Source organism: Octopus bimaculoides, chromosome 1, assembly GCF_001194135.2.
Source record: "Octopus bimaculoides isolate UCB-OBI-ISO-001 chromosome 1, ASM119413v2, whole genome shotgun sequence".
Classification (NCBI taxonomy): Eukaryota; Metazoa; Mollusca; class Cephalopoda; order Octopoda; family Octopodidae; genus Octopus; species Octopus bimaculoides.
In genome coordinates, this window is record NC_068981.1 from 114,616,944 (window position 1) to 114,633,889 (window position 16,946).

The 16,946-nt window shown below is 37.0% G+C and overlaps 1 protein-coding gene across 1 annotated transcript in view; it reads right to left on the reverse strand.

Moving 5' to 3' along the window:
- Positions 1–6,932: 6,932 nt before the first annotated feature.
- Positions 6,933–16,946, reverse strand: part of LOC106874942 (differentially expressed in FDCP 8) — a 34,648-nt gene continuing 24,634 nt past the window's right edge. The window contains exons 10-15 of the mRNA XM_014922856.1: positions 16,262–16,386; positions 12,309–12,422; positions 11,031–11,108; positions 9,502–9,672; positions 8,213–8,367; positions 6,933–6,999 (exon numbers count right to left, since the gene is read on the reverse strand). Coding sequence (XP_014778342.1) covers positions 6,933–6,999; positions 8,213–8,367; positions 9,502–9,672; positions 11,031–11,108; positions 12,309–12,422; positions 16,262–16,386 — 710 coding nt within the window. The remainder of the gene's footprint in view (positions 7,000–8,212; positions 8,368–9,501; positions 9,673–11,030; positions 11,109–12,308; positions 12,423–16,261; positions 16,387–16,946) is intronic.

The following is a 16,946-nucleotide window of genomic DNA, read 5'->3' on the forward strand; positions in this document are numbered from 1 at the left end:
CTATGTACACCTTTTCTAAAGATCGAGCAGGGCCACCTACCACAGTGGGTGTGTGATGTATTCACCTTCCTACTTACTAGAACTTTCGTCTTTGCTACATTGACTCTAAACCTTGCTTCCATACCCAACATTTCTTCTCTAGTTCTGGTAGTGATTCCACTATGAGGGCCAGGTCATAAGCATAAGGGAGCTCCCAGGGGCAACCCATGTTGAACTCCTCTGTTATTGCCTGGAGAACTATGATGAATAAAAGAGAACTGAGGGCTGATCCTTAGTGGACCCGTACTTCTACCCAGAATTCTTCACTATACTCATTGCCAATCGTAACCTTACTAACGGCCTCTCTGTATAGGGCATGTACAGCCCTTATTAACTATTCGTCAATCCCCAGTTTCTGCATCGCTCACCAGATAAGGGATCAGGGGACCCTGTCAAAGGCTTTCTCCAAGTTCACAAAAACCAAATATAGGGGTTTATCTTTTAGCTAGATTTTTGTATGCAAATATTATCGAACTTGTTGGTGATTAGCCTCAACCCATTTTCCTGTCCACAATGATAACATGGATGACAATAAATGATGAACTATGACAGCAAATCAGAAAGTTATCCAATTTTTATTTACATTGTTTTAGGACTCACCTTTATACATAGTGCTGCATGCAAAATTTTTATTTTCTTTGTTGCAGATGTAAAACTGTTGAATAAAGTTTATGATCAGTATAAATGCAGACAAGTGTTTCATCAAACTAATTTTCTTTATTTGGCAAACTCAAACTACATACTATTCTTTTAGAAGTAAAATGTAAATAAAAATAATTGAATATGATATTTTTTTAAAAAATCTAGAAATATTGAAGTTTGATAATTATAAAATAATTTTACAAATAAGGGCAGGTAGCACGTAAAAACACCTTTTGAGCATGGTCGTTGCCAGAACCGCCTGACTGGCCTTTGTGCCAGTGGCGTGTAAAAAGCACCCACTACACTCTCGGAGTGGTTGTCATTAGGAAGGGCACCCAGCTGTAAAGACTTTGCCAGATCAGACTGAGCCTGGTGCAGCCTTCTGGCTCACAAGTCCTCAGTCAAACCATCCAACGCATGCCAGCATGGAAAGCGGACGTTAAACGATGATGATCGTGATGATGAAACAATAGCATGATAAACCCTTTTATTACTATATTTCTGTTGAAATATGCAACTTTCAATAATTAATCTTAAAAATAATAAAGAATTTAGTAAAAAAACTTATTATCAAGCTGGTATTTGGAACATAGTAAACTTTGATATGATCAATTCAAATATGAATTAGAAGCAGTTCTAGTGTTGCAAACATTACCAAACATACAGAATCAATGTATGTGCTTTGCTTGTTCTCCACCACACCAAATTGCAGCCTATTGGTGAACAAGTAACGCACACACATTGAGTATGTGTGTTGGATAGGATGTTTTTAGATCATTTTAAAACAGTCAGCTTGTCTCATAGAACCAGGAGGGGTTTTAGGTGGGTTGGTACCAAAAGGGTTAAACTAGCCATTTTAAAATTATAAATATACCAGTTATAAAAGAAATATGAACTGTATATAATATTACGTGCACAATATATGAAACAGATAAAATTACTTATCAATCTCAAAATTAATTTTATCATAATTTCATTTTTAGGAGAAGATAGTAACTTTTTAGAAATTTTATCTCAACTTAATAGACTATTAATACTTACAGTCCCTGGGTTAAATTATTCAGAAAAACCAACATAATTATTTCTAATGCTAAAGTGTTGGTCAGCTGAAATCTAGATGAAAAATGTTGTTTTCCTTCTAATTAGCTCCTCTCTTAAAGAGAACTAACTTAGAAAGATTTGCTCTTTATCTTTAATGCAAAATTTGATATTTGATAAAACTATTTCTCTCTTTTGTTTTTAAATCTACATATGTATTTATTTTATATTTTTAATTAATCATTAGTCTTTGGCATTTATTATAAGCAAAGTATCATCAAAAGTTGTGTCAGTCTGGAGTCATTATATTAACTAAATGTTATATTATGTGAATATGTGTGTAAAATGTATGATAGTTGACATAGAGAATTTAGTCTCTCTCTATCACCTTTCAACAGCATTTTATATATGAAGAGACATCAGAACAATTAATAACATAATAAAAAGGTTTTATTTATGATGATACTTGGTTATACAATTCCTGTCATTCAGCTTAGCAGCCGCTGGTTATGTTGTAGTTGGTATTGGAAGGTTAAGGGCTTCCTTGATGCCTGCCAGAGAACAGTGTAAAAGTGCTTCGTGGAGGAGCGAGGTGTTGTTACGTAGAAGGTCTCAGCTCAACTCGCTTAACAAAGTGAAACTCTCTCTTTAAGTACGAGTTTTACTACGCATGCGCAACTCGAGGGGCTTCCGGTGGTGAAGTCCCCTGCCATGCGCAGAATAGTACTTCCTCAATGGCGGCTATAATTTCGTGCTACCACATGTGTATGTATCTATAGATATCATGTCCTTATATATTGGGTGCATCAAATAGTGAATGTAACTTTAACAGGGCCATCAGTGGATGATGATAACTTTGATACTGTGGCATGCACCAAACTGAATGTGAATGCTGTTATTTCTTTAGGGAATGGGGTATATTGTAGTTTTGTCTGTTTAGAGTTTTTGCTTTTTCTTGTGATATGCTTTATTTTCAGTTTCTATGTGTGGGTATATGTGTGTGTATGTACGTGTGTGTGTGTGTGTGTGTGTATTGAAGGGTAACTTTTCATGAAATTTGATTTCGTGACTTGGTCTTGATCACCACTTGTTTCATATAACGAAGAAAAAATATGAATGCAACAGCCTATTATCTATAATTTTGTTTTCTATCTAACCAAGAAATCGTTTTCATAATTATCATAACCAATATTGTTATTAACATATTAGAAGGAGTGATTACATGGTCATTTAGGTAGAGCAGCGGACTGAGTAGCTTGTATTCTGTCTCATTCCTTTACATTTACATTATATTACGTTTCAATTTTAATAGTGTCAACTTATTTCATCCCTCTTTGTTCAATACAGTTAGGATCAGTAAAGTACTGGTTGGATACAAGTGTCTATGATGCTGCCATCAGGGATTGTCACATTCTGTCTATGTTAGGAAACATTATCATTAGAAATGTGCCTGAGTTATGAGTGAAATGTTGAATTAAATCAGTATTAATAGGTTGTGCAATTGGACACTATCATGGTTGATTTAACTCATCAAAAAATTTAAAAAATAATTATAGTTATTAATATAGATAATCAAAATTCTCTTGAAATACAAGAGGTGAGTGGATAAGGTATGAAACTAATTGGTCAAATGTTCACATTTTGCTACAAGAACTGTACTGCAAATCCAAACAGTGATAAAAACATCTGATCATTACAATGTTGTTTTTAAAAAATGTTTATGCTTTATTAGAAAAAAAGAAATAAAATGTTTAAACGGAGACATGTAGATTTGTACTGCATCCAAGAAGTAAGGTGGAGAGGAAGTTCTGCTAGGTTCCTCACAGGCAAAGAACATAGGTATAACATTTTCTGAGCTGGGGAGTGAGTATACTTCTTGTGAAGAAATGGGTTGATAAGGTAATTGAGGTTGTCAGAGTCTGTGATAGAATACTTAAGATTAGATTAGTGCTGCAACATGGGTTAGCAACTATTATCTCGGCTTATACCCCTCAGCCAGGGCTACCTGATGAACAGAAAGACCAATTTTATGACACCCTCTTGCAGACTACCTCGTCAACAAATGACAGGGACTTTCTCTTTGTGGCTTATGGAGAAGAAGGATCTGGAAGCTTAAGGGTTCTGCGAATGGACAGAGATTTAGAAACATATTACTTGAACTTTTGACGAAATAGAGGGGTATATAGCATCCTATGATGTAGAAGATAACTGGCGGTTCCTATGGGACAACCTGTTGAGAGCTACTGACCAGATCTGTGGGTGGTGCAAAGTCCCCTCTCGACCCAAGGTAACATAATGGTGGTACAATGTATTTGACAGGGCCATTAGGGAAACGAAACAGACATGGAAGGACTGGAAGAACAGTGGTAGCAGGAAATTGTACCATGTTGCCAGAAAGGGAGCTAGGAGACAGGTTTACTTAGCCAGAGGGGAAGCAGATAAGAAAAAATTTGCCAATGTTCTGTGTCGTGAGGACCAAATACTTCAAGTATTTCGTGTTGCAAGACAGTCTGTAAAAGAGAATCATGGTGTCATTGGAGAGAAATGTGTCCACATGGATGATGGCTCACTTGCAGTTAATGAAGCTGCAAAGAGAGCAACTTGGAGATGCCACTATGAAAGGTTGCTAAATGAAGAGAATGAATGGGAGAAGGAGAGTCTGCCAAATGTTGACCCAACAGAGGGACCAGCTATCCTAATTGACCGTACCTTGGTAGATAAAGAAATTAAGGGTATGAAGAATGGGAAAGCCCCCAGCCCATCAGGAATCACCACAGAGATGCTTAGAATATCTGGTGGTGTTGGCTATAGTCTAGTCTTCCATATAGTCAATCAGGTGATACATGCAGGAGTCTGACTGATGTAATAGCACTGTACTCGACTGCTACAAATGTAAAGGTGATGCATTAGATGCAAATAATTACAGAGGTATCAAGTTGTTGGATCAGGTAATGAAAGTCAATGCCCAACTAATTAGGGACTAAGTCAGTTTAGACGAGATGCAGTGTGGGTTTGTGCCAGGGAGAAGCGCCACTGATGCTATATTTCTGGTAAGACAGCTGCAGGAGAAATACCTAGCCAAAGATAAACCTCTCTACCTGGTTTTTGTTGAAATGGAAAAAGCCTTTGACTGAGTCCCTTATCTAGTAGTCAATGTGGAAACTAGGGATAAATGAGTGGTTAGTGAGAGCTGTACAAGTAATGTACAGGGAGGCTGTCAGTAAGTTGAGGGTTGGCAAAGAGTACAGTGAAGAATTATCGGGTAGGGTAGGGTAGGGGTAGGGTAGGGGTCCATCAAGGATCAGTCCTTAGCCCCCTCTTATTTATTATAGTCCTCCAGACAATAACAGGAATTCAAGACAAGATGCCCCTGGGAGCTTCTCTATGCTGATGACCTTGCCCTAATAGCTGAGTCACTGTCAGAACTACAGAAGTTTCAGGTGTGGAAGCAAGGTCTAGGATCGAAGGGCCTTAGAGTCAATCTAGCAAAAACCAAAGTCTTAATAAGTAGGAAGGCAGACAAATCACAAATCCCTTCAGATAGATGGCCCTGCTCAATCTGTAGAAAAGGTGTAGGTAAAAACTCCATAAGATGTAGCTGGTGTAAGCTATGGACACATAAAAGGTGCAGCAATATCAAAGGAAGGCTAACTGGGATGATAGTTTTTATGTGTGGCAGATGCACAGGGGTAATAAGCACTGAAAATGTGCAGAAAACAGCTTCCATCACATTCCAGGTGGAAAAACTACAAGTAGTTGATACCTTCCGTTACCTAGATGACCAAGTCAGTAGTGGGGGTGGATGCTCTGAGAGTATAGCTGCTAGAATAAGAATAGCTCGGGCAAAGTTCAGAGAGCTCCCACTTCTGTTAGTGACAAAGGGCCTCTCACTCAGAGTAAAAGGTAGACTTTATGATGCATGTGTGTGAACAGCCATACTACATGGTTGTGAAACATGGGCTGTGACTGCAGAGGACATGCATAAGCTTGCAAGGAAAGAAGCTAGTATTCTCCGCTGGATGTGTAATATCAGTGTGCATACATGACAGAGGGTAAGCACCCTGAGAGAAAAGTTGGACATAACCAGAATCAGATGTGGTGTGCAAGAGAGACAATTGCACTGGTATGGTCATGTGTTGCATATGGATGAGGACAGCTGTGTGAAAAAGTGTCACACCCTAGCAGTAGAAGGGAACCTGTGGAAGAGGTAGACACAGGAGGACCTGGGATGACGTGGTGAAGCACGACTTTCAAACGTTGGGCCTCACGGGGGTGATGACAAGTTACCGAGACCTTTGGAGATATGCTGTACTTGAGAAGACCCTGCAAGCCAAGTGTGACTGTAACCGTGGCCTATGCCAGTGCAGCATAACCAGCCCATTTAAGAGTACCCTTCAATCATTGGGCAATAAACTGCACTTATGAAGACCTTTTGAGTCAAGTGAAATCGTTGTCATAACCAATGACAGTACTATCCGATTGGCACCTGTGCCGGTGGCACATAGAAAGCACCATTCGAGCATGAACAATGCCAATGCCACCTGACTGGTCCCGTACCAGTGGCACGGAAAAAGCACCATTCAAGTGTGATTGTTGCCAGTGCCACCTGACTGGCTCCCTTTGCTGGTGGCATGTAAACAGTACCATTCAAGTGTGGTCAATGCCAGTGCCGCCTGACTGATCCTGTGCTGGTGGCATGTAAAAAGCACCATTCGAGTGTGATCATTGCCAATGCTGCCTGACTAGCTCCTGTGCCGGTGGCATGTAGAAAGCACCATTCAAGCTTGGTTGATGCCAGTACCATCTGACTTGCCCCCATGCCAGTGGCACATAAAAAGCACCCAATATACTCTCAGAGTGGTTGGCGTTAGATCAGATTGGAACCTGGTGCAGCCTTCTGGCTTGCCAGCCCTTAGTCAGCCCATGCCAGCATGGAAAGTGGACGTTAAACGACGATGATGATGATGATGATGATGTTACACATCTCATCATTATTATTATTAATACTTCAGACATCAACTGAAGATTTTTTTACCCAGCAGCTGTCCCTTAAAAAAGTGTCTATCATAGTGGTTTACTTAATTATTTTCCTCTTTTATTGTTTTGTTATTTACTTACTGGAAAAATTCAAAAAGAAACATATATAATGGTATCAAATAAACTCAGGAAAATGTTGAATTGAAATTCTTGTAATATTTTTATTGATGTCTGGTTTATTTGTCTTCAATCTTTGATTTACAGTTTGGGCAAACAAAGTCTGGATTCCTCTTGAGACATCTCCTGGAAGAAGTGCACATTAGAATTAATAGGTTGTGTATGGTTCTTTAGCATGTAATTATATTTGATATTCATTTAAAATTTCATCTTTATCCTCCTTTGAACTCTGTTATAGTACAATAACAATTTAGAGTATGAAGTTTAGACATTTTATGTAGTGACTCTGGGCATCTACCTCAGTTCTCCTGTCCCACAAACATATTTCACTCTCATAATATGGCTGTGGATATTTGCTCCAATAGTATTTAAATGACTGAATTGCAAAACTATACAATTCTACCTATGCTAGAATAGGAAAATGGATGTGAAATACTCAGGAAATCATGAATTTTTATGCCAAAGAAATGAATTGACAAAGGAAAGAAAAATAGAAAATCAAGAACACAAAATATTTGTATCCTGTCCTCATTAATAAACCCAAATAAAAACAACAAATAAATTTCATTACAAAAGTATTTCTTTTTACCTACAGAAACACTGAAATCTTGTAACTATGTAAGAAATTAATACATCTTATTTTGTAAGATTTCATAGTTATATTTCAGGATATTCATTTTTTTTTTTTTTTGCCAAATAAACACATGCACTATATAGTTGTTCTTCACTTCAGCTTTGGTATTATTCTTATTTTAGTGTGCTTTGTCTGAAATCTTTCATCACACATCCTGTGATCTCTTCAGCGTCTCTACATCCCATGAAATATAATAATAATAATAATAATAATAATAATAATAATAATAATAATAATAATAATATTAAATAATAATAATATTAAAAAATACTCAGACAAATACATAACAAAAATACCAGGACTTACAAATATATGTAACATACAGAAAATTGCACTACTGGGTACTGCACACATTCTACGCAAAACACTTTCAATACAGTAAACATAAAAGCACCACAGCAAACCACAGCACATACCCAAGGTGCACAGAGCTGCGCTCGGTAGTGAAGTGAAAGCACGTTATAAAAATAAAACTACTGAACAATAATAATAATAATAATACAGCTGAAGTGAAGATCAAATATATAGTGCAAGTGTTTAATTGGCAAAATATGACCATCCCTAATCATAACAATATCTGTTTCAACACACAATTTCACACCAGGTCTCTTGCAAAACAAGTACATAAATGTAACAATATTTCATTCTCTTGCTAAAAGTAAGACAATTCTCTTCTTCCTCAAAATAAAAATGAAAACTGCTAACCTATGAACACAAACTGGAAATGTACATTCTTCATTTGGACATTTAATGACACTATTTTCAAAAGGATAGAGAACATCTTCAAATTCTTTATTTATTTCACTGTCTGGTGAAGCTGGGCAACAGATGGCACAACTGTAAGATTTACTAATACAAGTCTGAAATGCAGGAATAAAATTTAATATAGATTTAGATTATTATTCAATATTAGCATTTTTGAACAATCTGATCAGTTGATTAGATAAACAAACTTTTTTGTCAGTAAATAAAATGCTAAATGTATTTTAATAGTAAATAGTTACTAACGTTTCACAACTGCTGCCTGGATTCCATCTACATTCAAATAGAACCTTTGCACATACCTTCCAACTTCTCAACACTTGTGAATAAACTCATTTTTAAGATTCAATCAAAGCAGCCTTATAATGACTGACTCATTTCCCCTAAGTATTTTTTCCATTACTTAAACTTTCTAGCTTTTGATTGGAAAAATTCTCCTTGTCTTTGTTTCTATAATCATGGGAGATCCCTATTGGCTATAAGCAATATTCTTTTTTAGATACAACAACAATAAAGTGAACTTGGCCCATCAGGTCTGGAAATAACTAAGCAAAGAGTATTGCACCTTACTCCACTCCTAACAAGAATAGTATGCTCCAAGAACCCTCAGAATTGTTTCAAATGCTAGTCTTCACCACCACTGAGGGTTTACCCCTGACAAATTTTCAAACAAAGCAAACACTGCACCTAGAATTTAGAGCCAGTAAATATTTCAGTTCCCAACAACTACTGAACTTGTACAATACCCAAATGAAGTACTGCTCTCACATTTGGCATGGTGTTGTTGCTACATACACAGAAGTCCTAGATCACATACAAAGGGATACTGTTAGACTGATTGACATGACCTCTTTCACTATTACACTTCAAATTCTATCCCCAAAATGTACTCTCTCTTTTATCATCATTTTCTATGTCTCTTCTTCAGAGATTGCTGCCACCTCCACTTAGGGACCCCCAGCTCACTTGTCTCTCCCAATCCCATCATTCTTATTTATTCCACCATGGTCCATACTAACCACTACATACAATCCTTTCTCCATAGACTATACCAGCTTTCTAAAATTGCCTCCAGTTTACATGTTTTCTTGTAGCTATCAACCTGCAACAGTTCAAGAGAACATTAATCAGTCCTACGAATCTCAGGTGGCCTAAACAAAGCTCCTTCCTTCAGAATAAATAAAAAAAATATATTCTTCTTTTAACACTGTGATCCAGTTTTGATTACTAACCTTACAGTTATGGCGAACATGTTGAATTATCTTCTCATGTGACTCAATTACAATTGGGCAAAATAAGTCTTTAGATGGGTTTTCACAGTTGAAACACTTATAAATATCTTCAAAATTCGAAAGAGAAAAATGGAGGGGTATCTCAAGTAAATTAGGCCAACAATTTTTGATCTGGAAAGAACAAAAATAAAATAAATAATTAAAAAAGGAAAGAAAACAATGATGATTGATACAAAGTCCTGTTGTTGAACAGAAGAGGTTCAATCATTTATACCAATATCAAAACATAATTGGATATGTACTTTATCCCAATATGGAGAGATGAAAAGCTGACCTCTTTCTGATTGAAACTAAAAGTATAAAATAATAGAAGGGCATTTTGTCCCATGCTTTACCATATCTGTTACTTCACCTTTCTGTATTAGTTCGTATCTTCTCTTACTTGGATATCTGAATTGCTCTTAATCTCAAAACCCAACCTTTATTCCTGAATTATTATCTCTGCATTCATTGAATTGTCCCATTAGTACCTAATAGAGGAACTGTCCTGTACAGTTCTCTGATACTTCTTCAGTTAATTCTCATAGCTCTTCTACTTTTATGCCAACCACCCTTAGTGGTGAGTATGTTTCACAACCAACCAATCTGAGGCAGCTAAACAGGTGATGGAAACTATACTCTAAGGCATGTCCTTTCACATCCCTCACATAGCAAAGGCTGATAACCACCCACTCTCCAGGTTACTTACCACAGCTGTGCTGCAGGATTATGGACTGTCAGTATGACTTCTATTGAGTTAGATTTATCTGCACCTTGCTTTCCTATGTCCTTCAGCTCTGGAGAACTTCTGTGAATGTAATAACCATTTCTAATCATCTCTCAAGTCTTGGATCAGAAGCTTCTGTCAGACCTCCCTATTATAACAGGTGCTGACAGTGCAATCTCCAGTTGACATTCCATCAAATCTGATGTACCTCTAAGTTCATTAATGTCACTCACTTCTAACTACACATACTCCTACACTATATTACTTTACCATTCTTTAACTAGTAACAGACAAGTGAAATTCACACATCGACTAAATACTTCTACCAAGCATTGCTTATAAACCTTGAGAACATCCTTCAATGAAGATATGACAACTACATTTCACTCAACAACACGAGACATATCAAGAGAACACCTCATATTCTCAGCCTCAAAATTTCTACAGATATTAGGCCTCACAATCTCTGATGGCAAACCCACATATATAACATATATCAACTACATCACAGACACTAAGATTCTTCTTTAGTTGCTATCTCTCTGCAAAGCTTATACAAGACTCACATAAACTTCCTACACAAAATCAAAATCCTCTCAACCTTTGCTCACTGTTTTCTTCTTTGTATACAATGTAGGGACAATGAAGTAATACTTACTGTCCACCAATGTGTCAACATATCAATCATGTCCAGTTTCTTTATATAGGGTTTACTTTATTAGTTATTTATTAATAAGGCTTTGTATTAGTCATATATACTAACCTTGTATAATATTCTGTCAAAAGCTTTCTTGCACTCTGGAAGATTCTCATAGTATGATATAATCTCCAGTAATATTCTCTGAAAAAGCAATTTGAACATTTATAGAAAATTTCCTTTTTCAAACTGCTCAGTTGATATTGCACATCATTGGTAGAGAATAAATTGAGAAGAAAAAACATTTTGATTTATGAAATTATAAGTTGGACCAGGATTTCAAACTGCCTTGTTAAACACTTATCTCTTACAAAACAGAGCTTGGTATTTACATTAACATAAAATAAATATTTAAGAGCTTGTAATGGAAACATGAATAAATGTTGAAGAAAAAAGATAAGCATTAAGTGATTCTGGAATTAAGTGATATATTTCTTCTTAACCAAAATTTTGTATTTATTAATTAAAAATAAAGATAAAGATATTTTGTATTATTATAAGCCAGAAATTTAGTCTTGTCTGGTATTTGTTGTCTTAACTATACAAAGATCAAAAGCAAAGTTAATCAGGTAGAATTTGAACTCAGAATATAGGGCAATGGAAGTGAAACAAAGTTTTGTGCATAAGGTTCCATGTGTTATAATTTGTAATTCTTGTTCACCAAGGGGAAAACATATGAAGGATTTTGAATGCATGTATCTCAGGACAAGTCTTGACCAATCACATACCTACAAATTCTCTTAGCATGTCATTTTGTAGGGTGCAATCTTCTCCATGCTAATCCTTTTTTGGATTCATTTCAACAACTAAACAGTCTTCACAGCTTACAATAGTATGTACACATCTGCACAGTGCTTAATTAAAGTTAAACTAAATTGTTATAAATAATCTTCTTCTACGACACAATGCTGCAATACATGAGACATTATACAATTGAGTGACCTTTGGATAAGTAGGTTTGGGGTTGGCTGCAACGCTTCATATGAATGAAATACATTTGTACCCAACATGTATCCGTAAAACGATTTCTAAGATTTCGTACAGGAAGAAGTTTTAAGTTATTACATTTTGCACATCACTATAGCCTATATAGGTGATTCATGCCTAGAATACTGATGAAAGCCGAGGTCTGAACGCTGAGAAACATCCCAGAGGCCATATATTTGTATATTCAGGGATATTGACCTATCGGCTACCCTAAGTCAGCACAACCAAAGCTTATCAGAAATACTCAATAACAATACTAATACATTAAAAAAAACTGAAAAACAAAAGTACTGAGAATAGGAAAAATTGAGGCTTAGATTTTGGATTTGCCAAAACTCTTTTGACTTGTCTACTTACTTCAATTGATATGAGTTCCCGGTGTAGTTGTATTACGAGTGAAGAAACTTCCTCCAGTGATATGAATGATTTCGAATGCATATATCTCAGGACAAGTCTTGACCAATCACATACCTACAAATAATAACAGAGCTCCATGTTATAATTTGAAATTATATATTAATGTTCTATGGTAGACACATATAGAAGGTGGAAGGAGAAACTAACAAAACAACCTAACCAAAACACTACATACTCTCCGACAAGTAAAAGGCTCTCTAACCAGAAATCACCAGGCCCAGACAGAATACAAGGTTATTGAATTGAAAATTTGAAGTCACTACATCAGAGAATGTAATAAATTCTTGATGAAAACTTTGACTCTAATTCTATCTCTATATCGTTAACTAAAGGAATAACAGTGCTCAGAATGAAAAGCAAAGCAAAAGGAAAAGATGCAATCACTTCTTCCGATAATGCGAAATCTACTGATCAGTACAATCACCGAAGAAATCAACCAACATTTGAATACTAACTACTTCCAGATGAAGAGAAAGGTCGATAATATATAAAAAAAAAGGACAAAAAAAAAAGACTGTCTGAAGGTTGAATGATCAGGTGGTAATATATAATGGAGACGATTTATGCGTTCAGCACCTCTGTTCCGTCATTCAGGGATAATTATCTCGGTTTCTGTGTATAGCCACCATGATCATAACCTGGTTCCTGTTCCTACCAGTACGAAGGTCTGGTAGACACCGAGCAACTTACACAGCCCGCCGAACAAAGCTTTACAATGCTGGCCAGCGGCATAGTGTTTTCTGTATAAATTTTTGTTTCTTTCACTGTCTCGTTTTCATTCAGAACGCTACCGATTGCCTGTACTTCCGTAGTATCAAATACCATTTCACTGACCTGGGTTGCATATGCTGACACAACTCGTCCGCTGCCCAGTTCGCACAGAATAGCTCTCAAAGTTTCTAGTTTACACAATTGGAGCTCAGATGCCAGTTACATACAAAAGGAATGAGAGAGGACACTCTTGACGGACCAAGCGTATGAACAAAAACAGCTTTGATTGGTGGCTGTTTTGGTTGGCCACCAAGCAGTCCATTGTACAAGAGACCATTGTACATTGAAGTGATCCAGTATCCGTAAACGTGATCAAAAACAGCAGCCCCAAGGACAGCTTTCAAATAATACTCCTCAACCTTGTATAAAGCCTTCAACTGATCCTAATTTATTTGTGTCTTTCGAAAGCCAGGTTTGTTATCCACACTATATACTATGTATCGGATGAGGAGGACGTTGTTGGAGATAGATTTTTCAGGGATCGCACGGTCTGCACTTTCGTGACAACACAAACGACAACAAACGCTAAGCTCTTTGACAGCACGTCTTATGAAGACCTTAGCCAAGATTCAAAACCAAATCTAGATTTTTCTATGAGATTCATTCTATTGTTCTCGACTTTTGCACTAGGAAGTTTATGAGAATCGGCTGTTAACCAGTAACCTTTCGAGTCAGTCTTAGGTTAGAGCAGATAAGAGACGGAAAATCCATTTTTTAGTCAGATTTGATTTAGTCAGAGAAAAATGTAAATATGGAGCCCAAACTTGGTTCTACCTCTTTCGCTTGGCCCCTGTCAAAAGGTGCACTTCACATATGATTTGTCAAAGCGAGACTATTCCACTTTTACTCACTCTATTTGTCACGCCGAAGAGTAAATGCATTTGCTCTTTCTCTCTCCTTCTTCTATCCGTCCTCCTAACAAAAAATGAACTTAACCACCCACAGAATGGAACAGCAAATAATCTGTATATAACATTGTATCTTACATTCTAACGATGAAAATAAAGAGCCATTTCAACAATATTTTTCTTCTCACTTATTTGCTACATATCATCGTTACACACCCTGATCAAAAATTGCAAATTTGCCTTTAGCACAATTATGTTGACGCAAATTATCAATTGAGATCTTTTTCTTCGCATTTTTAACAGTGTTGCAGCTCCTCGGTTTATTTAACTCGGAATATCAAAAGAGGAATCTTTCGAGAGGACAGACTGTCGCCTGTTCTATTTGTTGTCTGCATACTGCCACTAACGAGCGTTTTAAGAAAGATGCGTGTGGGGTACATGCTAGGCAGGGCGAAAGTAAACAACCTGTGGTTTATGGATGACCTAAAGCTATTCACTGAGACAAAGAAAGAAATTGAGAGTTTGACGGCAACTGTGCAGATGATTAGCAATGTTATTGGCATGGAATTTGGGATCGAGAAATGTGGTGTAATGATTCTCAAAAGGGGAAAAATCAATAAAAGCCATGGGATCAAGCTGGAAAGTGGTGAAACTATAAAGGAAGGTGGAGAGAGTGGATATAAGTTCTTGGCTATCATTGGAAGAGATAAAATGAATGAACACACGATAAAAGAAATGTACAGGAAAGAGTATTTGAGGAGAACTCAGCTTGTACTCCAATCAAAGCTAAATGGCTGCTACAAGATTAGAGCAATTAACACGTGGGTGGTTGATGAGATATGGGGCAGGAATAGTATCTTGGAAGAAGCATGAATTACAAGTGAAAGACCGGAGAACACGTAAATTTAATGACAATGAACAAGGAACTATGCCCCAAGAGTGATGGGTCATGATTGTATATAAAGAGGGAAGAAGGAAGACAAGCATTGGTGTGTTGTGAAGGTTGTGTAAGGGAACAGGAGAATAGCCTGGCTTGGTATGTCAAGGGGAATAAAAAAGAAATGATTGAAACAGTGAAAATGCAGGGAACCTTAAAAGTGAACGAAACCAGAAATCCAACACATTTTAAGAAAGGCCAGAGAAAGCAGATGGAGAAAATTTGGTAGGACTAGAAAATGCACAGTCAGTTTTTGAAGAATAAAGATGAGATTGATTGGAATAGAACCTGTAAATGGCTGAAGAAAGGGGACTTAAAAGGGCCCACTGAGGCATTAGTGTGCAGCGCTCAAGAACAAACTCTCAGAACATCTCCAAATATCACATCTATAAAAACACTGACTCACCACAGTGCAGGATGTGCTTGAGAAGGGAGAAAGTATAAGCCATATTGTGAGTGAGTGCTGTAAGCTCACACAACGCGAATACAAGAGGAGACACGACAATGTGGCCAGATATGTCCACTGGCTATTGTGCGGTAAAGCAAACCTCGAGAGAGCCAAACAATGGTATGGGCACAAGCCAGAGGGAGTAATGGAAAACAAATATTACAAAGTACTCTGAGATTTTAATATGCAGTGCGACCAAATCATAGAGGCGAGACGACCAGATATCGTGCTCATCCTTAAAGATGGAAAAGAAGTAAAGATAAAAGATATTGCAATACCAGACGATTCGAGGGTGAAATGTAAGGAAACAGAAAAGATTGAGAAATACCAGCCACTGCAGGACGAGATAGGAAAGTTATAGGGCATAAGGAAAGTAATGGTGATACCGGTGGTAATTGTAGCATTAGGGGCAGTTTCCAAGGGCTTTGAAAAACATTAAGAATATTGGAGCTGATGTCAAGCTCGAGGTGATCCAGAAGACAGCATTGTTGGGTACAACTCGCATTCTGAGGAGAATATTGTCTCTTTGAGTCACAGGAGAAGGTATTACTTGAAACATTTGGTGATTTGTTATTGCTTGCTTTCAAGTAAAGAATAACCGTTAATTAAGAACTATCTGAGAGTCTTTCAGCATAACAATGATAATAGTAACAACAAAAACAACAATAATAATAATTTCTAGCACCGGCTCACAGCCCATTGGTGATAGGTATATACAATTAAGAGCGATCACAGTACTTAATCGCTAGTTTAGCTTTTGGAGCCTAAAAGAACAAAAGACTAAGCTGACCTCTGCAGAATTCTAATAATAATAATAATAATAATAATAATAAATATCTTAAAATATGAATCACTTGCAACTTGTGGGCTGCTCAGTGTGTTAATTTACCGTATCAGGAGCGAAGTCCCAATGGAGAAGAACCCTCTCTGGTAATATTTCTGAATGGTTGCTATGGCAATTAGTGCAATAAAATCTTTTGCTGAAGTGACAGAAACGACTTTCGCGTTCACAACCTGTTGAAAAATAAAATAAAACAGAACTTAGGCATAGTAGTAGTAGTAATAGAGTGGTTGTACGGGAGCAATACTCTGTAACAGTGTATCGCTGCTTCCACCAATTATTGGTAATTCCCGACTCCAGGTGGATGACACCTTTATTTTTTATTGCACACAGGGGGCTAAAAATAAAGGGGACAAACAAGGACAGACAAAGGGATGAAGTCGATTATATCGATCCCCAGTGCGTAACTGGTACTTATTTAATTAACCCCGAGAGGATGAAAGGCAAAGTCGACCTCGGCGGAATTTAAACTCAGAACGTAATACCGCTAAGCATTTTGCCCGGTGGTGCACCACTCAGGCAACAACCCTTCAATCCATGGGTTTCTTTTGAGTAATCGTTTCTGGTGAGCGTTTTATGGTGTCGGAGTGCAAATCCTACCTCAATCTCTTTTAGTCACCTTTTACGACAGGCAGAAAAAACGTTGGGTCCAAGCATAATTTTGCTTAGACAAAAAGGAAATGGGAAAATGTGACACGACGAACATTAATACACTTTTTCCTCTCCTATAAAC